Source organism: Anser brachyrhynchus (genome assembly GCF_964034855.1).
Source record: "Anser brachyrhynchus genome assembly, chromosome: 18".
Lineage (NCBI taxonomy): Eukaryota > Metazoa > Chordata > Aves > Anseriformes > Anatidae > Anser > Anser brachyrhynchus.
In genome coordinates, this window is record NC_137711.1 from 7,661,052 (window position 1) to 7,682,634 (window position 21,583).

Consider the following 21,583-nt stretch of genomic DNA (forward strand, 5'->3'; position numbering starts at 1 on the left):
GACAGCCATACGGTGGGACTTGGACTCTCACCTTCTGTCGTGACGGACGCAGGGCTGGAAAACAGTCCTGGGGCTGGGACACCCCATGCATTTCACATTCCCTCCGTCTACCACTCACCTGATGGTTGCACCTCCTGGCCTCGTCAGCCAACGGGCCTTGTTCCCCCCGGTGGCTTCCCCTTCCCCTCCCTGGCAAGCAGTACGAAGGCGGTGGGGAGCCCGCCCTGTCCCCCGCAGATCATGCCAACACCAGTGCTTGCCTTGTCCCAAAAGGCTCCAGGTGGAAATATGTGCAGCTGCTGGGAGAAGACTTGGATCTTCGCCGCATCACCTGGAGGCTCCCACCCGAAACCATTCCCCGCCTCTCTGGCAGCAGCCACCTCTCCTCGGACACCGAGGGTCTCCTCCGCGAGGAGGACAGCGACGTGGCTACTGGCAGCCTGATGAGGAGTGGGACCCCCCGGCCCCAAGCAGGTGAAGGACGGCTTCGTATGGCCCTGAGTGTCCTGTCTCGTCCTGCTCTGAGCCACGGGGCCTGCGGCTGGGCCCCCCCCAGCACGTGCCCCCTTCCTCCCCTTGTGTGCCCGTCCTCCTGTTGGCGTGATGTTCACGTGCTGTAGAGTCTGCTTCAAAGCCTTGTCCTGGTGTGTCTGCTCACGAGTGTCAAGGTAACCCCCATCTCGGCATGGACTTGGGAGCCTGCTAGCAAGTTGCTTCTACAACAGGCCGGACCTTCAAGGCATGAGCCAAACTCAAATGATGCCTGCTAAGTACCACCTCCAGGGGCAGCTCCTCACCTTAACTGAGTGCCCTGAGCTACCAGGGCAGATCTGCTGGACCGTTAAACAGAAATCACTCTCTCGTGGTAGCTGATCTCTCCCGGCCTGCTGAGAGGGGATGAGGATTTGTCAAGGACCTGAACAACGAAGCAGTTTGCTTTTCAGATCCAGCTGAGATGGGATCCAGAGTGAGATTTGGAGAAACCGCCTGCATAAAGGGCTGTTTTTCTTCTTCTGCCTTCTTTTTTTTTTTTTTTTTTATAACCTGAAATTATAAACTTGTTTGCGTCAAAGGAGAGAGAGAACCACAAGGCAGTGCCCCAGCGAGGCCGAGGTCTGGAGTTACCTTGGGCACCATGGGTGTCTCTGGTGCTGGGTGTAGGCAGTCTCTGTTTCCCTGTTTGTTTCCCCATTATTGCGTTGGGTGACCGTGGCTTGTTCTAGATGGAGCGCTCCAGAACCACCTCCCAGAGCGGCTAAAGCCAGGACAAAGCCGAGGCAGGGTGCATGTGGTGCCTCCTGCTTCCTCCCCAGGGAAACTGGAGCAGAAGCCCAGCCCTCTATCCACCTTCCTCACGGTGTGCCCTCTTCCACAGAGCACCTGCTGAACGGCCGGGTGGACTTCTCCGGCAGCAGCGGCACGCTGACCAGGGCAACAAACACCAGCTACCACCAGATGAGCTCACACGTGCAGCAGGAGCACAGGGTGATGGGCAGCTCCTCGCTGACCAGAGACTACTCCACGATGATGATGGGGCACGGTGAGTGCGGACGTGGCGGGGCCGGTTCTTCTCTTCCACCTTCATAACCACCTTCGGGTTCATGCCCTGCAGATCCTTTTGGGGTGAGGACTGTGCTCACAGCCAAAGGGGACCATGAACCAGAGATCTGGAAGGTTGTGTCCTTAGGACTGATGTGCAAATGCTTTGGTAAGGCTGCTCTGCTTCCAGACCACTCTGGACAGGGTGCCCATCCCTGATGTGCAGAGCACCAGTGAAACTGCAAAGCACCCCAGAAAAAGCACGTGTCTTTACCTCTTACTCTGTCCAGCAGCATGGTTTTCTTTCAGCTCCATGCATGTACACCAGGCTGGCGCTGTCAGGTTGTAAAAGACCTTAAAATCTGAGCCTTAAAAAAATATATCTCTGTGCAGGAGCCAACACCTGGGCTGAACCCGCTCTGAAGTCTTCAACGGTGTTTTTCTCTTTCTCTCTTTCTCTTACACTGCTCTGTAGATTACCCAGGGAGACCCCTCCCTCCCATCCGTGAAGATGCTGGGAGGACAATCCCGCTGCCCCGGGATGTGGGTTTCAGGAGCAGGGCAAAGGTGAAGGGTTACTACCCCAGCACCGGCTTTCGGGACTCTATAATCATGACTGATGGGTCCGCAGGGATTTGCAAGTACATAGGTACAGCTTTGTCCAGTGTCTCCTTCCAGCCACTCATCCCATAACCAGCCAGGCTACTGGCCATCTGTGAGCTGTTGCCATCTGCTGCCCCCAGACCCTCTCTCCATGGCTTTCTGTGTGCCACACCAACACCCAGGCTGTGCCTCCATCACACCACCTTTCTATTTGCAGGTCACTTCAGCTGTGTTTCAAGCCACGTGGGCTGATTAACACTCACCGCCGCTGCCACCATGCTCTAACGAGCTGACCACCTCATTGTCCCCTCCTCTTCATTCCTAACAAGCTTACTGTCCCCATTCTTACCCCACAGGCCTTTGGAGGACTCCTGGGGAGAACGCGTGCTCCGTAAGAGATGTCCCTCTGCAAACTCTTTGGCCAATAGTCCATGAGGTCCTGCCAAGGAACTTCGATTGTGTGCTGCACTCAGAAAGGAGGGGCAGAAAGCAGCTTCACGTGCCCATCCCTGAGCTTCACCTCCCTGGGAGGCTTCTGTGCTTGCCATAAGCCTTGTGTCCCACTGGGCTGAGCTCCGGGGAGCCAGGAGCACCCCGCTCTGGTCCCAGCTGCCCCTGTCCCCTTGAACAGTCCCTGGGCTGCTTTAGCTGTAGGTTAGGGCCACTCTGAACTGAGCCACGCTTGCTCTGAAGATGCCCGTGAAGGGTTTGGCAGACTGGACTGCTTCGGGGTGAGCCAAGAGGGTCGCACGCAGCATATGGGCCCCTGCTCTGGTTGCTCCGCCACAGGGCCATGAAGCTTATCTTGCCTTGTCCCACCCAAGGGTGGCACCCCAAGGTCATAGGACATCCCTGTAGGTGTGCAGAGCCATCCAGTCCCCCTGTTGACAGGGCCAGCTTGCAGAGAGGACATCTCACCACGTTCTCACCACGTTCTCCCCGGACCATCAGGACCGTCCCACGCTTGCGCGTGCTGCTCCCTCCTCTCCCCCAGCCCAACTAACCCCTTGCCCCCAAATCCCTGCCGTGACGGTCCCGTTCTGCCTCAGATTCCAGGCTGCCGCTGGGCGTCCCCGACACCCCGACCCGTTTGGTCTTCTCCGCCTTGGGGCCCACCTCCCTGAAGGTGAGCTGGCAGGAGCCGCACTGCGAGAAGGAGGTGCAGGGCTACAGCGTGCAGTACCAGCTGCTCAACGGAGGTGAGCGGGCAGGCAGATGGGTCACCGGGCAGTGCTGGGAGCTTCTGGTGGTGGAGACTTGCCCAGGTCTTCTGGGCAGCCTGCTCTCTTGGGTTTCCTCGAGCAGAAGGGTTGGACTAGATGACCTCCAGAGGTCCCTCCCAACCACCACCATTCAGTGATTTAGGGACTGGTCCCAACTTTGCTCTTTCCATAGCCCTGAGGAAATGTCTCAGCCACACTTTTTATTCCCTGCTTATGTCAGGGGGACAATTCCCTAGCATTGCTTGTGGAGTCACTCCTCCTCCAAAAAACCCTGTGCTCCTTCTCCATCTCTGTCTTAGCTGAAGGTTTTTTCATCATGTTGGATTTGGAGGAAGGATTGGAACAAAAATTTATTGTTTTTACGTGAAACTTGGGGCAGTTAGTGAAAATGTAGTTCTCTTTGCTCGAAAATCCCTGACTTTTCAAGAAGCTATTGTTTGTCCTAAGCCTTTTTTGGAGCAACATCTGGTCCTGTGCTACCAGCTGGTGGGGGCAAGGTGTGATGGAGGTGGCTGGGGAGCGGGGGGGGACCCTGGATGAATTTTTCTGGCTCAGTTTTCCAGGCAGTTCATTTGAGGTAGGGTTTAGGACAAAGCCAGGGCTCTGCCTTTGTGCCTGCAACACAGTGCTGATGTCCCCCTTCCCCGCGTGTCCCAGGAGAGGTGCACCGCCTCACCATCCCCAACCCCGGCCAGAACTCGGTGGTGGTGGAGGACCTGCTGCCCAACCACTCCTACATCTTCAAGGTGAAGGCGCAGAGTGAGGAGGGCTGGGGCCCCGAGAGGGAAGGAGTCATCACTATCGAGTCCCAGGTGGACCCGCAGAGCCCGCTCAGCCCTGTTCCAGGTGAGGCAGACGGGGACCTGGGGAGGGGTGGCGCTGGTGGCTCTGCTTCTGTCCACACTGCTGGTGGTTTTCTCTCCTTTTACCCCATCCTGAGCTCTCCTTTCCTTTTTTTTTTCATTAAGAAATGGGACCTTTTTCCCCATGTGCTCACCTTCCCTTAGCTGTTGGGGTAGCTGAGGCCTCCCAGCTCGTTACACAAACACTGTGTGCAGCCCCCAGCCGGGATCCTCCCCACCACCTTCTGACCCCTCGCTTGTGCCCCCGCAGGTTCGCCCTTCACGCTGAGCACACCCAGCGCTCCCGGACCGCTGGTCTTCACTGCCCTCAGCCCCGATTCCCTGCAGCTCAGCTGGGAGAGGCCCCGCAAGCCCAACGGGGCCATCCTGGGCTACATGGTCACCTGCGAGATGCTGCACGGAGGAGGTAAGGTAGAAGGCTGTGGAAAACCAATTCCTTGTGCAGAAAGCAAGATAACCTCCAGCAAAAACTTGCTGCTTTTTTTGCTGGGACCAGCAACAGAGTTGTGCGCTCACATCAGTGCAAAGTGGGGACGTGAGACTGGTTCCAGGCCTGGGAGCAGCTGGACCCCGATGCTTTGAGTCGTTGCATGGTCTGGTGTAACAAAAGTGGGGAGACGAAGGACGTGACATCAGCCCAAATCCAGCGGAGGTTATTTGTTCAGGATCAGCACTGTACTGAAGTAGGGCTGTCTTAGCTGCCCTATTTCTCAGGGTGCGATCATACAACTTGTGGGTGGCACAGAGCTTAGGGAAAGCCAAGACACCAGCCAGAAGTGGGAGGTGTTTGCGTGGACGGTCACTCCTGTCCGTCTGTCTGTCTTCACCCCAGTCTGTCTGTGTTTTTAGGGGAGCCCAGGAATATCTACGTTGAAGGAGACAATCCAGAAACAACCCTGACCGTGCCCCACCTGAGCGAGAACATCCCGTACAAGTTCAAAGTGCAAGCCAAGACCACCCAAGGCTTCGGGCCGGAGAGAGAAGGCATCATCACCATCGAATCTCAGGATGGAGGTATGGTACCGCATCTTCCTGGGAATGCAAAGGCAAGAGGCCTCTCAGAGCAGGAAATATGACTCCTGGAGCCCTTCCCAGCTCTGGTTGTGATTCCTTTTTCCGTCTCTTTAATGACAGCAATGTTGTACCTTGTGAGCACTGTCCCTGTCCTGCAAAATGCACTGAATGTGGGACAATTATGAAAACCTGATGATGTTTTAATTTATTACAAATCTGATTTATGCCTGATTCTACACATAGGCACAGGTCCTCAGTCCTCCCAGTTCCTCCTAAACCCGGCCCTAATGACAACAAGACAAACCTCCTGAACTGACCGTTGGTGCTCGTTGTGCAGGGTCACAAGCTTGGAAGCTCCTTGTCATTTCCTGGCTGATCTCTCCCCTTTTCCTTCTCTCCAGGCACTTTCTCACAGTTTGGAGGACAGCAGTACATGAGAGAAGTGTACAACTTTCCTACTGAATACACCACCAAAACCAGCATCAGCCACTCCTCCCTGGACCCCCACTTTTCAGGTAAGGGCTTGCTGTCTGCTCTGAAACCGCTGGAGAGCAAAGGTCAGCTCTGCTTTAACCTCAGATCTCCCGGGCAGTGCAGGGGGGTCCACCAGGCAGGACGGATGGAGAGGACCAGGCCCTTTTCTACACCACGTCCTGCTCTGCCCTGCAGGCAGTTGCAGCCATTTCCCTGCGTGCTGCCTGGTCACGGAGGGAAATGTGAGTTTTTATGAGCCCCACAGGAGTTATCTGGTGATGAAATCACAGTTCTTCCTGCAAGGCTAGGTCTCTTCAGAAAAGTATGGTGACCATTTTAATTACATCAGTCCAGCTGTCCCACGTTGTCCCCCTTGAGTTCAAGGACTCATGGGCTCATACTGTAAGAAGAAGAGTTTGGGAGCTGGTAGAAAATCCATCTTATTGACTGGCGTAGCAGAGTACTGAATTAATTGATTTGGAGAGGTGGTATTTGAGGAGAAACCTCTGCCAAAAAGCACGAAGTAGCACAAATCCCACTCCCCGTGACCCCACGCTCAGTGCAGCGCCCTGACCGCCAAGCCTCTCGTTGCAGACGGCATGCTGATGACGACCCAGCGGGTGGAGAGCGCCAGCAGCACCCTCACCAAGCAGGTCACCAAAGAGTTCGTCAGCAGGACCGTGATGTCCAGCGGGACCCTCACCAAGCAGATGGAGAGGCAGTTCTACGAGGCCTGAGCCAGGGCAGGCTGCCCGCCAGCGGGACGCCGCCGTTGGGGCTAGCAGGGCTTCATGGCACGGTTCGGGAGTGCTTCATCCAGACTCTGCCGTGGTGCCTGGGCAGCTCCTCCCATGGGCAGAGACTTTCCAGGGCACTTCAGGCTCTGGAGCTCTCCTTTAGAGCCCAGCGCACTCCAAGCTCTGGCATGGTTGGGTCATCAGGCGGGTGCTCGCCATCCCCTGTCCTGCCTTGCGGAGCCCCAGTCCTGCAGGATCTACAAGGATGCCTTCCACGAGCAATCACCGGTCACTCCAACACCGTTTTTGATGCCCACCCATCCGAGCACTCCTGCAGAAGTGCAGGTGCCTCGACGGCCCCAGCCTCCCCAGGTAAATGGAAGGCAATGATTTATTCCCGGGTCCTCGGTTTTGAGAGGAGCCCAGCCGATGGCATCCTGAAACAGCCTGATTTACAGAGGGTCACCGTTCCCACCTTTGCTCCAGGCTCTCTGGAAAATGGCTGTCTGCTGGAGGTGGTGATTTCGTCCTGGGTTATTTTAAGAGCTGCATGGTAGCGGGTCAGGGTAACCTCTGCTTTCCTACTGCACCTGTCCTTCGCTGCTAACCTTTGGTACCACGATAGCAAAGTATAGCCTTTCATCTGTATAGCACTACTCGTGTTGGCCTCTGATGCATTTTTTTTTTTGCGTATGTTATTGTACAGTTTTCGTAGTATATATATAAATATATTATAAATTTTATTATTTTATAAAAAAAAAATGGAGGTGGATGAGATCTATGCTGAGTGTCTGAGGATAAACTGGGACCGTGGCTGCTGAGAAGCATCACATAACTGGAAGAAGTTAGTTCAGGGCTCCATCCAACAGCCACTAAACTCCATGGAAAGCCTGGTTTGGGGCAGTTGATGTCTGCCAGCCCTGCAGCCCTCAGCAGCAGGCTGCCAGCAGCTGTGTGCGCACCGCGTCCACCTGCTGGAGCTGCAGCACATGCCTGTGGAAGGACTGAGAGCTGCTGGGGAGCAGGGCAAGAGGAACGGCTCTGTTACGGTGCCCGGAGCTGGGAACAGTGCTCAGGACATCCCACAAGGCTGACGTGGACAGAGACAGCGGACAGAAACTGTTGGATCACCTTTAAAAGCCCTTTGGCCCAATAGCACCGTCCCAAAAGAGACCTGTGAGCACTCGGTAAACACAAGGGAGGAACGGGACTGGGAAGAGCAGCGTTTCTTCAGGCTGAGCTTGTCTCCTGAGCCTTTCTCCTTGGCTTTAGCCGTCCTTGGACAGAGCTGGGTGCGGGGCTGAGCCAGGACCTTGCTGGGCCTCGTTTCCCGGCTCTGGGCAGGATGCCCAGCATCTCGCCGCCCTCTGCCAGCGCAGAACAATTGGGCTCCGTGTCTGGATGAAAGTCACGTTTCCCTGGCTTCTTTCAGCAGAACGGGCACAGGCGAGGAGCTGCTGGAAAAAAAGATCCTGCCTGAAGCAGCAGCTGCCACCTTCCTGGCTTGGTGCTTTCAACCAAAGCAGCAGCTGGCTCTTCTCCCTGGCAGCATCGCCTGCTTGACTTGATCTGATGCTGCACCTTGGCTTTTTTGGTTTGGCTTATTCTATTCTTTGGAATCAGAGAGAGATTTTTCAGCTCTGAAAGTGCCGAGAGCTCCTTCTCCTTGCCAGCCTGCTCAGGTGGAGGGGATGGGTTTTACATGTTTGAGCACAGCTGCACAGGGATGAGCGATGTCCATAGGGGTCTCCAGGAGGGCAGCTGGAGCTGGGGCAGTTTTGAACTTGGAGCAGGGCATCTTTCACCAAACCTGGGGCTTTCCCAAGCAAGCAGGGATGGCTTCCAGCTCCTCTCTCACCCCTGCAGCTGGGCTTTCCTCTCCCAGCCCAGCAGGAACCATTTCCAGCTGCTGCCTCTCCTGCCCACGAGCTCCATGACCCTTTCCCTGTGCTTTGCGATTCAAGGTAAAAGACTGAATGCAGCCTCAAATAGAAGCCCCCTTTCCAAACATTTCAACCAAAGGCTAAGAGAAGCACGCAGCTCCCCAGCTGCTGCTCTCCCCGGCAGCACGTGCTCCCTGTGTGCATGAGGTTATGTCCCCAACAGTGTCACTTTTTAATTCTCATCTGGTCATTCGGGCTGTCGGTGTTCCAGGTCAACCCGACAGCAGGTCTTCGATCAGACGGCTCCCTATTGCACTCAATAAATATTTTCTCTAGTCTGCCTCTTTCTTTTTCTTTTCAAAAGCATTGTTCCCCCTAAGCCCTCCACCTGCACCAGCAGATGCAGGATGCGCTCCTGGGGCCTTCTGCCAAGTGCTCAGTGCCCGCAGCCCCCCAGGCACTACTGGCACGGGGGGGTTACACCAGTGTGAACAGGAGATCCACCAGTCCCCGCTGGAGAGAGGTCCCCAGAGTCCTTGGTGGCTCAGCTCGGTCCAGGCAGGTGCAGAATGACCGTGCAAATGTTTTACTTTTATTAAGCAAACGATGCAGGCACACAGCTTGGCTCCCTGGTGGAGCGAGGAGAGTGGCCGCCATTCCTCTCCCAGCAGGGACACGATCCCAGCACGGACGAGGTGCTCGCTTCTTCTACAGGGGCAGCACCTTTGCCCCATCCGAGGGTTTGGAGATGTAGAAGGTTGCCGTGCCGCTGTACTTCTCCTAAGGGACGAGAGGAGCAGTAAGCGCTCGCTGCGCACTGAGCTGCTGGTTTCAGAGAGCATTGGTGACAGCACTAGGATCTTCCCTGGGCTGCAGCTACCAGCGTTGAGCTCAGCATTGTTTATGGATTATTTTTCCCTAGATAGATTTAACTGCCCCAAAGCTCACCCGGCACCTTTTTGCTCCTTTTCTTGATGTAGTAAAGCGTTTCTACTGTGCTCTGCAGCCAGCACAGTGCAAACTGCCTGGAAGAGCTTAGCAGCATTGGCAGACACGGGGATATCCCTGTGCATGAGGGCTGGGCTACCCTGACCCTAACTGCCTTTTAGGATCACAGCTTCAACATCATCACAGGCCCATGCTTTGGTGTGTTTTGGGGATCTTTAAGTCAATCTCTGGGCACTTTTCTGCTGTGTACCTGGATGTGTTGCTGGGCCCTCTCTGCAGCCTCGGCCACCAGTAGCGTCACCGTGCAGCCGCCGAAGCCTCCTCCTGTCATCCGGCTGCCATAAACCCCATCGACCTCCAGAGCCGCCGCTACCAGCTCATCCAGCTCTGGGCAGCTCACGTCGTAGTCGTCCCTGGAGAGAGGAGACCCGGGGTCAGCCCCACGCTGCACCACCACCACAGCAAGAAGGGCTGAAACACGTCTCAGTGCGCCCACAGCTATAGCAGCAACGTGGGGTGCCTGCAGACCCCAGCCCAGTGCTTTTCCTACAAAGGCACGCGTTTATAGCAGCGAGGTGCTCTGGCTGTGAGGCAGGGAACCCTGTAAGGTACATGACCAATTGGCCAGGGGATGTGCAGAGGTCTCTGGGGCTTCTCCTTAAGCTGCTACAGGCTGAGCTGGGAGAGATGCTGGGCAGGACGGCCCTGGCTGCCCCTGGATGCTGCACTCACAGCTGAGCGACCCCCAAGACCAACACCAGCACCCCAGCCCCAGCCTGCCCCAACACATCCTCACCGCAGGGAGTTGTGGCTCTCCACCATCAGCCTCCCGAACGTGCCGTAGTCCCTGTCCTGCAGCGCTCGCGCCGCCTGGACCGTGCGCTCGATCTCGCCGATGACGTGCCTGGCACGCCGGTACACCTCCTCGCCCAGCCGGCCCCTGGCCGCTGCGGGGACACGCGCACCCCTAAAGCAAAGCCCCGCCAGCTGGGGAAGGGGGAACACGGCCGCATCCTGCGACCACGTTTCCCTGCCCCATCACGCTGCCCCACGGAGCAGCCGGAGCCGAGGGAGGCCCCGAGCCCACCTTCCAGCTCGGCCATGGTGGCATCCCGCAGGCTGGCCTTGCCGAGCGCCGCCGCCGCCTCCTGGCACTGCCGCCGGCGCGTGGGGTACTCGCTGCCCGTCAGCGTGTGCCGCACGTTGGAGTTGGTGATGAGGACGGCCAAGCTGGCATCGGTCAGCGGGACAGGGACGGTCTCCAGGGACCTGCAGCGAGAGAACAGCGCGGGCGGCGTGCCCGTCCCCGCTGATTTCTCTGGTGAGGCCACGTGGCACACAGCCTGTGCCTCGCAGGGGCAAAGTCCGCGTGGTTTAGGATTTCGCTTGAGCAATTATCTGCTTCCCAATTATTAGGCCCAAATCAGACCCTCATGACTTTGTAGGAAAGCCAGCCCAGGCACGAGGGAAAGGATGCACAAGGGAAAGGATGCATGAGGAGGAATTAAGGCACCTTGGACTAGCCCCAGCCCCGTGGTGAGATTTTGGGTTGGGGGTTTAGTGCCACCCTGCAGCTCTGTTTCATGGTCATAGGATCAGCTCGTCCCCAGCCCCAGCTCGCAGGCACGTGCCCAAGGAGATGCTGACCTGCAGTCGATGAGCAGCGCGTGGCCCTCCTTGCCCATCACGGATATGAACTGGTCCATGATCCCGCAGGGCATGCCAGCAAACGTGTGCTCCGCTTTCTGGCATGCCAGCGCCTTGGCCACCAAATCGCCATCGTCTGTGCCAGACAGGAGAGGGGCAGGGGTTAGCAGCGCTGGGATGGTCGCCCCCTGCCCTGGAGCAGGATGAGCAAAAGCAGCAGTAACGGTTTGCTTTTGTTGGGGTTCACCAAAGAGCAGCCATCGTGATTTGCACCCTACAAAGTATCTCGTGCGGAGCTGCCCCATCGTTGCTGTGCAGCCCCTAGTTTGCCCTCTGGAGGATTTTCTGTTTGTGGGACATGGGGAAATGGAGCCCTGGGTGACACTGAGTGCTGCACACAGCTGTGGGATGGGGTTTGTTAAAGCATCATCTGCCAGCATTTGTGGCTGCATCACTGCAAATCACCTGCGGCAGCCTGGGGTCCTCAGATCCAGCTGGCTCTGATAATTTGCTGTTTATATCTCAGCCGGCTGCAGCTGTGGCTATTCAATGGAACAGCAGCATCTCCTCGAGGGCTGCAGGATGTCTCTGAGGGCAGCCCTGACTCTTGCAAGGGAACAGAAGCACTGGAGACGAGGACCAGCAAGGACCGTACCAGGGCAGAGCTGCTGCAGGAAGGTGTAAGTAGCCACCTCCAGAGAGGCAGAACTGGAGAGGCCACCGCCGAGGGGGACATCGCTGGCTATCACAGCGTTGAAGCCAGGCACGGGACCGCCTGTGGGAACAGAAGGGAGGAGAGGGGCTGTGAGCCCCCCTGTAGGGCTGGGGGCTGCCCTGCCCCACAGCGCCCGGGGGATTCATCTCCTAGCAGAGAGGAGCCCTTGTTTGATATTCCATTTTTTAATGCGCGATGACCCACAGAATGGGTCTGAGCTTCCCTGTGCCCCGGTGCTGTGATCCTTGTAGCTGCAAGCACCTTTACTGGAGTCTGGTCCCAACAGCAGCTGCTCCAAAGGGGCTTTTGGCACCCGCTGGCCTTGAGCACGTGGGGAGCGAGGAGGGCTCCGGCCTTACCCCGGTAGTGCTGGATCACGCCCTTGACGTAGTTGGCCCAGCGTGGCTGCCCGGGGCTCAGGGGGCTGCTTTCGCAGGGAGCCGGGAACTGCACCCTGTGGGGCTCGTCCGCTGACTCCGAGGTGGTGAGGATGGAGATGGTCCCGTCCTGCGTGGGGGAGCCCGCCAGCACCGTCCCCAGCTGCAGGGCCTGGTGGGGGGGGGACACGGGCTGAGCACCAGCCCCCTGGAGACATCCCCCTTGGTGGCAGGGGACAGCGGGGGGCTGCTGCCCCCCACACCGATGTCACCCAACAAGCATTACCCTCAACTCTGCCCACGCGCCAGCGCCCAACATCTTGGCTGGTCTTAGAGGGATCCCCCCAAAAAAATCCCGGCACCCAAACGCTGCGCCCAGCCTGGGGGCAGCCGGGGGGGCACCGCGGGGCCCAGCTCAGCAGCAAAACCTCTTCCTGCAAGACTTTTGGGGAAGTTTCTTGCCCGGTCCGTGGCCTCCCAGCAACTCCCAGCTCTGGGGTTTGCCTTGGGGCGGAGCTCGGCCTCTTTGCACGCCCCAAGGAAGCCGGGCGGCCCCTGCCCGCCTCCAGCTCCCCCCCAAATCCCTCCCGGGGGACCCCGCAGGGCTCGGGGGAGCCGCGGGAGGGGCAGCTCGGAGGCCGGGCGCCCTTACCATGGGCAGCACGAAGCCGCCGTTGTAGTCGGTGTGCTCGCCCAGCAGGTTCACCCGCCCGGGGGCCCAGGCCGCCCCGGCAGCCGCGGCCCCCCCGAAGGCCGCCCCGTACGCCCTGCAGGCGGCCGCCAGCAGCGGGGGTGCCCCGGGCCCCGCCATGGCCGCACGGCTCGGCCTGGCTCGGCTCGGCACGGAACGGCCCCGCTCCGCCCCGTCGGGGGCCGGGCTCGAACCCGCGGCCCTGCGGGCGGGGATGGGGGGGGGCGGGGGGAGCAGGGGCGGGCAGGGGCCGAGCTATGGGGGGGGGCAGGCGCTGGGTGTGTGTGCGGATAGGCCGTGGCTGCCGATAGCTGCGCCAATCTCTGCGGTTCTTAAAAATAGATATTCCTATATCCATGTATACCTCCTTATATCCCTGTATATGTCCGTGTATACATCCCTATATCCTTGTATATATCCCTATATTCGTGTATACATCCGTTTATACATCCCTATATCCTTGTATATATCCCTATATTCATGTATATATCCAATTATACATCCTATATCCTTGTATATCCTTATATTCGTGTATACATCCCTATATCTCTCTTCAGCCTTGTATATATCCTTACATATCCCTATATCCTTGTATATATCCCTATATTTGTGTATACATCCCTATATCTATCTCTTCAGCCTTGTATATATCCTTACATATCCCTATATCCTTGTATATATCCCTATATTCGTGTATACATCCCTATATCTATCTCTTCAGCCTTGTATATATCCTTACATATCCCTATATCCTTGTATATATCCCTATATTCGTGTATACATCCCTATATCTATCTCTTTATCCTTGCATATACCTTTATACATCCCTATATTTGTGCATACATCCCTATATCCACATATGTATCCTTATACCCTTGTATATATCCCTCTATCTGTGTATATATCCCTTTGTGTATACATCCCTATATCCCTATGTATATCCCTATCCCAATGCCTATATTTTGCTAATATATAGATAGACTGACACGTATATACACCCTTCAGTCTCTGTTACGTGCGTTTGATGCCTATACAGCACCAAAGCACGCTTTGTACAGGTGTGCGGTTATGTACGCATATACACGCCGACGTCTCTGCCATACCTCCGTACGGTAACGCCCACCTCTGCCTCTCATACTTGTGCAAATATACACCGACGTGTGTACACAAGCCGACGTGTCACGAGCGCGTACGGGTGAGGAGGTGCGTGCAGCCACGTATAGGTGTGACGGGGGCTCGCGCACCCACCGTGCTCGTGGCTGAGCCGTGTCGGGTGGCACCTGAGCCGGGTGCGAGCCCCCTGGGCCAAACGGGGTGCCGGAGGTGCCCGGTGCCTCCTGGTTGTGTCGCCGCACGCCCAGGGCTGATGGCCGGGAAGGAGCCGCTGCTGAGCGCCCTCAGAGGTGAGCGTGGCCCCCGGGGTTCCTCGGGGTGGGGTCTGGGCAGGGGGTGCTGCGTTTGGCCCTGCCGCAGCATGACTTGGTGTTTGCGTTGGCGCTGGCCGTGCCCATGCCTTGTTACAGGGAAGTTTTCCAGTTTCTGCCTGCTACCGGGGTGGGTCTCACCCTCCTCACACACCGGGCACCTCCCACGGCACGCACCCAGGGCCACTTGTTCCCCAGCAGCACCCAAGGGTGCTGATCCTCCCCTCCTGCAGGTGAGGTGCTGCGGCTGCGGGAGGACGGGGGGCCCTGCACGGACACCTCACCTCACCTCGCTGCCGTCTGCCAGCTGCTGGAGAGCGTCCTGCGCAAGGGGCTCCGACGTGAGTGTGCCTGGGCACCTGCACGGAGCAGGGGCACCGGTGTCCCCCCGTGTCCCCCACATGCAGCCAAGGCCCTCGCGCTCTTCTTGTGGCTCTTCTTGTCCCGCAGAGCCGGTGTGGGGCTTCCGGAGACGGGATTATTGGCACTGCCTGGAGCAGCTTCCCCAGGGGGACGGTGGCAGGTGAGCGGCGATGGGGACGAAGCGCAGCCATGCGCCGCGCTCGCCCCAAAACCCCCAGCTGCAGCGAGGATGCTCCCCGAGGGCTAAGCCCCAAACCTCTTTCCCCTCTCTCCGAGCAGGCCGAATCCTCTCTCCCTCAGCATCCAAAGAGCCGCGACCTGCTCCAAGGCGCTGACAGCGCAGGGCCGTGGCCGCTGCTTCCTGCGCTCGGCGCTGCAGGGGAAGGTGCTGGCGGCGGCCCTGCGGCAGCTGGCGCGCAGCCCCCGGCTCCTGGAGGTGCAGCACGCGGGGACCCCACGGGACGGGCACCTTCGTGGCTCCTTGTAGCAGCCTCATGGCGCCTCTTGCTGTGTTTCAGTTCTACGACCCAGCGAGCTCCATCCTCGGCAATGAAGTCCTCCTGGGTAATGGAGCCTGCTGCTGGCGGGGGGAGAAAGGAGCTGGTTGTGATTTGTTTCTAAGCCAAGCTCAGTGGTAAAATCTAAATAGGCCGCTGCAGTGATGGAGAGGGAGGTGGAAATGTTTAAAGAGGGCTTGAATCAGTCTGAGGTTGGTTTAAGTGTCATGGGGCCAGGCAAATTGCTCCTGAAGTGTTTTCTGTGCTAGCTTTTTGTACCAAGGGTGGCGATGGAGGCAATCTCCGAGGGGTGCCTGGCCATGCAGCCGTGCTCCCTGGGGGACTGGGACTGGGTGAAAGCCTTTCCTTAAAATCCGGAGGTCAATAACACCTAGCTAGCCGCCCCTAAATGCCTTGTAAATCACGGCTCCCCGAGGAGGCAGGCGAGGGCACTGGGCACTGCTCCTGGCAGGGGTACATACGGAGGGTCTCTGCCTGGAACATCATTAGTTACACTGAAAATGGCTTTATTTACATGAAAAACGCTTCATTTACACCTCGGCCATTCCCTGTGAGGCTGCAGCTGCCAGGGCCCAGCAGTGACACTGCCTCTCCGTCCCCTTCCTCCCTGTGCAGAGCCGTTCCTCTCGCTGGTGCTGGTGGTGACAGAGATGGATTTCTCCCTGGATCTGCAGGTGCGGCGATGAATCGGGTGTGGGGGCCCCGGCCCCTTCCCCGCCGGCCCCAACGGCGCCGCGCTGCTTTGTTTGCAGAACTGCAGCTTCTTGGATGAGAGCTGGCTGCTGCCGGTAAGAGCTTGCTGCTCCCCGCTGCCGCCTGCTCCAGCCCTTGCTGGAATGTCAAACTGGGAGAATAAGGAATTACTTGGTTTGGAGGGATCGCCATGCAACTCTCTGGCCATCTGCGGCCGTATGGAAACTGGGTCGGGCTCACTGGCACGAGAGGAGCTGCCCCTGTGCTGAGGTCGGATCCTGCTGGGTGCCTGCACTGTCACCAGGAGCCAGATCCTGGCATCGCCCTGGGCGTAAAACCAAGCCAAGGCAGCACTGAGGCATAAATCATTGACACAGTTTCCCCATGCTCCCTTCTCCGCTTTATTGCCAAAAAAAATCTCCATTTTTCTGGGCTTACATGCAGAATGCGGGTCACTTGATTTTGTTCTCATTTTTGCTCACTGTAATATTTTTGCTCGCTGTAATATTTGTGCATTTGCACAGAGGCCACAAAGAGCAGGGATGCCTCGACGTCTTCCAAAATTACACAGCATCCCTCTGTCACCTGTTTTAACCCCAAAGCAGCCCCGAGAAGCTGCCGGAGGCCTGTGTGTGCAGGAGGCAGGGCTCCTGCTGGCTTTCACGCGCCGCTAGCCACGAGCGCTCCCGGCCGCCTCTCGGCTCCCTGCCTAACGCGCCGTGACAGCGAGGGCTGCTGCGAGCCGCAGCATCTTGGAGAAGGGGCAGCGGCATCCCCCAGCTGCACGGGGACACATGGGGAGAGGGAGAGGGGCTCAGAATTCATTTATGGGGCTGGCTCTTTGCTTCAGGGTCAGTTCCAGGCAGATTTGTATCCCCTCAGTCTGGGCATGGTAAATGAGGAGGGTGAGCGGCCACCGATGGTCCCTGTCCGGCCTCAGAAATTAGGGACCAGCCTCTGTGGGCTCCCAGAGCCTTGCTTTGGTGTCTGGGCCAGAAATGACCCACAGCGAGGGGTCCCTGTGCTGCCCCCTTGTCCTGGTCATGCTGGAGAGGGAGCAGGAGCTTCTTTGGTGTCCTGTGGCCACTGCTGGGGCCACTGTCACCAGCCCCTCTCTTGCAGGTGTGCATCACTTATGAGACGGTCCCGTGCCGAGTGCTGGGGATGGTGATCAGGTAGGAGCCCTCAGTCCTCCTCCTCCAGCAGGATCTGGAGGCCCAGGCAGGCAAACCGCCCCAAAAAGGGGAGACAAAGACCCCTGAGAGCAATGGAGCTGAGGCTGGGGCTGTCTTGGGTCCTTCTTTCCCCCATCATCTCAACGTCTGCGGGGTGGATTTTCCCTGCCTCCACGTATCCATGAAACACCGCTGACGGTACTAAAGGGATGAGGGGACGGGGATGGGTCCTGATGGCTGAGCCGTGGCTCGGCCGGACCCACAGGTACGTGGACGGCCGAGTCTTTGTCACCGAGGTGCTCCCCGAGAGCCAGGCAGAGGTGGACGAGGTGGTGCTGGCCGGTGACGTCCTGGACGAGATCAACGGCTGCTCGCTGCGCAACGCCTCCAGCGGGCAGGTGGGCGGCACGGGGGGCTGGCACGTCCTCCCCTCTGCCTCCCCTGCCCATCCTCCCTCTGCTCCCCTCCATCCTCCCCTGCAGGCCGGGGCGATGGTGCAGAAGCTGAAGGGACAGCCGCTGAGCTTCCGCGTGCTGCGGTGGCGGTGGCACGATGGAGAGGTCTACGAGCCCCTGCTGCCCTACCTGAAGGTCCTGAAGGAGAAAGAGCCCCGCTTCCAGCTCCAGCGCCGCCCCCGGCGCCGGGTCGAGAGGGAGATGAGGAAGGTGCAAGGGGGCAGGTGGGCACTGTGGGGGGACAAGGGGGGGCTGCGAGCATCTTCCCCAGCAAAAAGCAGCAGGAGGATGTGCGGGGTCATCTTCTCCCCAGGCTGCTCTACAACCTGCGGTACCTGGGCCGGAGCGGCGTCGGGATGGTGAGGAGATGGGCAAGGATGTGCCCGTGGGTTATTTGTCTGGTGGGTGTCTTATGTGCAGGGGGTGTTATTCCTGTTACTTCCTTCCCGCTCTGTTTCAGTTTGGTGGCAAGGAGGTGCTGGAGTGGGCCATCCCCGCCGTGCTGGAGCAGCACTCAGCACCACGGGTGAGCAATGGGGAGCGGGGCGTGCTCCCGCTTGGAAAACGCGGGGAGGCTGGACCTGGGCGCAGAGGTGCTTTTGGGCCTGGGTCGCTGTTGTTAGAGCCTTCAAGGGTTGGTCATGGAAACGTTCGGATGAGAGAGCATTGGGTGGTGGCAAAAATGGCAGGATGGGACCATGTGTCGCCAGGGGACAGGACAAGGCCAGCCCGTGTGTGCTTGCCTTCTGCTGTTCCCATGCTGGTGGCCTTGGTGCAGGGATCTGGCTGTGATGCTGAAATTGTGTTGTGGATCCGTGATCCTTGGAAGAGAGGATGTCTCTGCCCCACCCTGCCTTTTTTTTTTTCTCCTTTTTTTTCTTTTAAACCCACATCTGAAGCATGGTAAAGTTAGTCTCTTAATTTGTACTCTGTCTCCTCTTTTGATTGGTGGATTTTGCCACCAGCAACCAGAAACTTCTTAGAAAGCCGTGCTTCATCGCCATTTATTGCCTCTGCTTTTGAATAATCTCTGTCTTGCAAGCGTCTTATTAAAATAGAGCTCAGGAGCTGTGATCATTGGGGCTTTTTTTTTTTTTTCTTTCCCCCATTCAGGAGGTTTTATTTGATGTAAAGGAAACGGAAATCCTCGTACAAGAGAAGGCTTCTTCCAAGGTGAGTGAGTGACACGCAAGGGTAGCTGAAACCTCACAGGATGAGCTGGGATCTTGGCCCCACTGGTGGCCAGGGTGCACGAGGCATTGGGTGCAGAGAAATGGGAATATGTCCAGCTGCTGTGGCTTTTTGGGTGACAGCAGTTGCAGGAAAATCTGGTGGCTCAGAAGGTTGCTGCTCCCAAGGCACGAGGAGCCCCGCTGCAGGGTCCCTGAGCAACACATCCCCAGCATCTCTTTCTCCCACAGGGGATTTCAAAACATGGGTAGAGACAATGGGGGCCAAAAATAGATGAGGGTTAAAGGTTTTAGGCAGGTTTGACACCCACAAAGGCTGTTTGAACACGGTTTTCTGAGCCGGCCATGTCCATTCCCATGCGGGATGTGTCCCAGGGTACAATCTGTCTGCAGGATCCAAAGGGATGCTTGAGGAGCCGAGCGTGTTGTGCAGGCACAGCCTGGGCTGTACGCGTGGTCTCGTGCTGAGCAGCCACGTGCTGTGCAGGATTGATGCCCCTGGAGTTTTCTTTGTCTTGGTTCTGGCTCGTGTGTAGAGTACTGCACCTCACCTGCCTGTGGTGGTGTTGGAAGGGGGCTGCTTGGGTTTGTACGTGTGGCTGGGGCTGTGCTGCTCGCTGCAGGGCAGGGACACAGCCCTGGGGACAACGCAGACCAGCGGCAGCACCATGCCCCAGCCTCCCCCTCGTTCCCTGCACAGGTCCTGTTCCGCTACCTCTACCCCGAGGTCTCCTGCGTGGGACGCCGCCGGGAGAGCAGCCATTTATTCGCCTTCTGCGTCGTGTAAGTGTCACCCGTGGGCTGTGCGGGTCCTCGACATGCAGCTGTCCCCGACCCCAGGGCGCGAGCATCAAAGCGAGCAAGGGTGAAGCACTTGCGGGGGCAGGCAGCAGAGCCCCCCGGCAGTGAGGACCCGGTGCTGTGGGACAAACGCTCCCCCCAGGGCAGAGCCTGGCTTGAGGAGCCTTGAGGTCATGGCCAAACCGAGCCGTGTGCGGTGTGACCAGTGTGGAGACGCAGCGCCAGCGTGGCAACGCTCTGGCCAGCACGGGGTACATGCAGCGGGGCTGAGAGTGGGCACGCAGCGGGGGTGTGGGTCCTGGAAACACAGCGCTGAGTCTGCCGCGTGGCTGCTCGTGCGACTCCAGGAGCTGGCGCTCAGTCACTCCCGAGTCCTGGCGCTCTCTAATGCATGCGTTTCCATATTTAGCTCGTCCCCGGAGAGCCCCGAAGGGAACACGTTTGACTGTCTAGTGTTCGCATCGGGTTCTGAGCAAGAATGCGAGGAAATCATCAAGAGAATTGGTAAGGGAACATTTTATTTCTTCAGATATAATTACAGTAAAATGTGGAGTACCAAGAATTGCTATTCCATGCCACCACATGCAAGATCTAACAATTGCTTTTGTTGAGATTACTAAGATGAACAGATACTTTGATAGGTTTTTTTTTTTCCTTTAGAACTGCTTGACAATTATTTTAAGAAACAGCTTCTAGGCATACCCAGATGTTTCATTGTTTCCACTAAGTACTTGGAGGAAACTTTTGTTTTGTAGGGATGTTATTTTACAACATGCTTTTCCTCCAGGAGCCCAGCCTGCTACTGCAATTTAACACCAGATCAAGTATTAATAAATCCCATCACTTGCAGTTCCTATTTTTAACCAGCCTATGTACAAGCTTCCCAAGTTAGGTGGCTCCTGGGCCACCACTGACCCCTGGTTTCTTGTGGGACATCCTTGCTCGGTGTCCCCTTGGAGGGCTGTGCCCGGCAGGAGGCACCTGCCCCTGGTCCCTGTGGGATCTGCAGCCCAGCTCCCTCCCCATGCTGTTACCCAAAAACCTGAAGGCAGCTCCTGAGGTAGTCAGCTAAAGGTGCTGAGGTGGTAACAGCCCCCTCTGTTCAGCTTCCAGCCAGCCCTTGAAAACAATTAAGTTCACAATTTAGGTGCGATGAATTCTTTTTCCCTCCTGGTTTAGCAGTGAGGAAAAGCGTTGTTTAAGATCTAATCTTAGGTCACTTAAAATCGTATTTTTAGCAGCTCTGTGGCAGTTATGATAATGATCCTAACCAGGGGCCGTGTTTGTTCCAAGTACACTCGGAGCAGATAGGAAAGGGTGTTGAGGAAGTTGTGTAAGAGCCCATGGTAATGAGCACTTGTTTCTCCAGCTGCAGGATTTAAACACACCGAGTGGTTTGTCTGATAAGGGCCAGCCCTGGCTTGAGCCCTGTGCTCCCCCCTGCTCTGCTGACCCAGCTCAGACTTAGCCCAAAACTCAGCCCCCCAGGCAGCACCCCCTGGGGTGAGACTCGGGGTCCAGCTCCCGTGCCTGGGGTTGGAGCGGTATTTTTGTACTTTTGGGACGCTGTTGTAGGAGGAAGTGCTGTAAACGCATCCGGTCTTAAAACAATTGCATGCGAGGCCAGTGTTGACTTACTGCCTCCTCTTTTGTATAAACAACTCCTTTTCTTCCTCCCCAAATGCCTCTTTCTCTGTGGATTTTTTTTATTGAAATAAATCAAGATGGACTAGCTTAAGCTACTTCCTTGTGCAACTTCTGTCTCAACTTCAGCCTTACCAGCATATCCTGTTCTTTAAGAAGCAAGGACAGCCGGTCTAGCAATTCCCATTTAAATGTTAATTACCTGTTTCAGATGTAGTCTGAGCAGCTTTTCCATACCACAGCTTAATAAGGCCTGGCTGTTCCCAGCACCACTACTAAGAAAACCAGAACTGTGTTAGCAGGAAGCCTGGAGGAACAGTCTGAAGTGAAGGTTTGCGTCTAATCCTCTTTCATCAAGAAAGCTTAGCTGGGAAATGAGGATTTTACTGAGAGCCTAGCAGCCCTCTCCAGTTTGCTAGGCAGCCCATCTGCACTCAGGTTGTCTAATTAGTTGTTACATTTGCATACCATCCTGCACTGCTACAGCATAACTACTCTATTACCTTGGGCTTAGTCATGGGGCACCATCACAGGAACAGGGAGAGGCAGAAGCCAGCACCTCAGCCCCACACAGGTGTCCCAGGCTCCAGGACACAGCCCTGTCCC

The 21,583-nt window shown here is 57.1% G+C and overlaps 3 protein-coding genes across 10 annotated transcripts in view; 2 read left to right on the forward strand and 1 right to left on the reverse strand.

Moving 5' to 3' along the window:
* ITGB4 (integrin subunit beta 4) overlaps positions 1-8,674 on the forward strand; it is a gene marked incomplete at its 5' end in the record, with an annotated part of 34,711 nt that extends 26,037 nt beyond the window's left edge. For 3 of the 6 annotated variants that reach the window (XM_080560793.1, XM_080560792.1, XM_080560791.1), the window contains 9 exons: positions 274-474; positions 1,376-1,540; positions 2,015-2,188; positions 3,192-3,341; positions 4,023-4,211; positions 4,479-4,634; positions 5,078-5,242; positions 5,644-5,757; positions 6,311-8,674. In XM_080560793.1, the coding sequence (XP_080416919.1) occupies positions 274-474; positions 1,376-1,540; positions 2,015-2,188; positions 3,192-3,341; positions 4,023-4,211; positions 4,479-4,634; positions 5,078-5,242; positions 5,644-5,757; positions 6,311-6,453 (1,457 nt within the window). In that variant the 3' untranslated portion in view covers positions 6,454-8,674. The remainder of the gene's footprint in view (positions 1-273; positions 475-1,375; positions 1,541-2,014; positions 2,189-3,191; positions 3,342-4,022; positions 4,212-4,478; positions 4,635-5,077; positions 5,243-5,643; positions 5,758-6,310) is intronic. The other 3 variants (XM_080560794.1, XM_080560795.1, XM_080560796.1) reach the window with 3 other exon arrangements.
* A 232-nt stretch (positions 8,675-8,906) lies between these two features.
* GALK1 (galactokinase 1) lies at positions 8,907-12,907 on the reverse strand. The gene is made up of 8 exons (XM_080560864.1): positions 12,676-12,907; positions 12,006-12,195; positions 11,587-11,706; positions 10,932-11,067; positions 10,372-10,553; positions 10,081-10,231; positions 9,535-9,697; positions 8,907-9,116 (listed from the first exon to the last, which is right to left on the reverse strand). Exons 1-8 carry the CDS (start codon positions 12,832-12,834, stop codon positions 9,045-9,047), a joined length of 1,173 nt encoding a protein of 390 aa, XP_080416990.1. The 5' UTR covers positions 12,835-12,907; the 3' UTR covers positions 8,907-9,044.
* Positions 11,398-21,068, forward strand: LOC308179961 (uncharacterized protein). 3 transcript variants are annotated; one of them, XM_080560860.1, is made up of 17 exons: positions 11,398-11,611; positions 13,720-14,117; positions 14,372-14,479; positions 14,589-14,661; positions 14,781-14,937; positions 15,020-15,065; positions 15,635-15,693; positions 15,772-15,807; positions 16,835-16,887; positions 17,153-17,285; positions 17,370-17,566; positions 17,656-17,701; positions 17,803-17,868; positions 18,456-18,515; positions 19,233-19,315; positions 19,743-19,837; positions 20,703-21,068. In XM_080560860.1, exons 1-17 carry the CDS (start codon positions 11,481-11,483, stop codon positions 20,735-20,737), a joined length of 1,776 nt encoding a protein of 591 aa, XP_080416986.1. In that variant the 5' UTR covers positions 11,398-11,480; the 3' UTR covers positions 20,738-21,068. The 3 variants fall into 3 exon arrangements, 2 of the variants coding, with proteins under 2 accessions (XP_080416986.1, XP_080416985.1); XM_080560859.1 differs by having other exon boundaries at positions 17,153-17,566; XR_013940696.1 differs by lacking the exon at positions 17,656-17,701 and having other exon boundaries at positions 17,153-17,566.
* Positions 21,069-21,583: the final 515 nt, after the last annotated feature.

Coding starts and splice junctions, on each gene's coding strand:
- GALK1 (XM_080560864.1), bottom strand. CDS start 12,834: ATGGCGGGGCCCGGGGCACCCCCGCTGCTGGCGGCCGCCTGCAGGGCG. Junction 11,707..12,005: donor CGTGATCCAGCACTACCGGG/GTAAGGCCGGAG, acceptor CTGTTCCCACAG/GCGGTCCCGTGCCTGGCTTC. Junction 9,117..9,534: donor GGGCCCAGCAACACATCCAG/GTACACAGCAGA, acceptor CTCGTCCCTTAG/GAGAAGTACAGCGGCACGGC.
- LOC308179961 (XM_080560859.1), top strand. CDS start 11,481: ATGGAACAGCAGCATCTCCTCGAGGGCTGCAGGATGTCTCTGAGGGCA. Junction 15,808..16,834: donor ATGAGAGCTGGCTGCTGCCG/GTAAGAGCTTGC, acceptor CCTCTCTTGCAG/GTGTGCATCACTTATGAGAC. Junction 17,567..17,655: donor AGGAAGGTGCAAGGGGGCAG/GTGGGCACTGTG, acceptor TCTTCTCCCCAG/GCTGCTCTACAACCTGCGGT.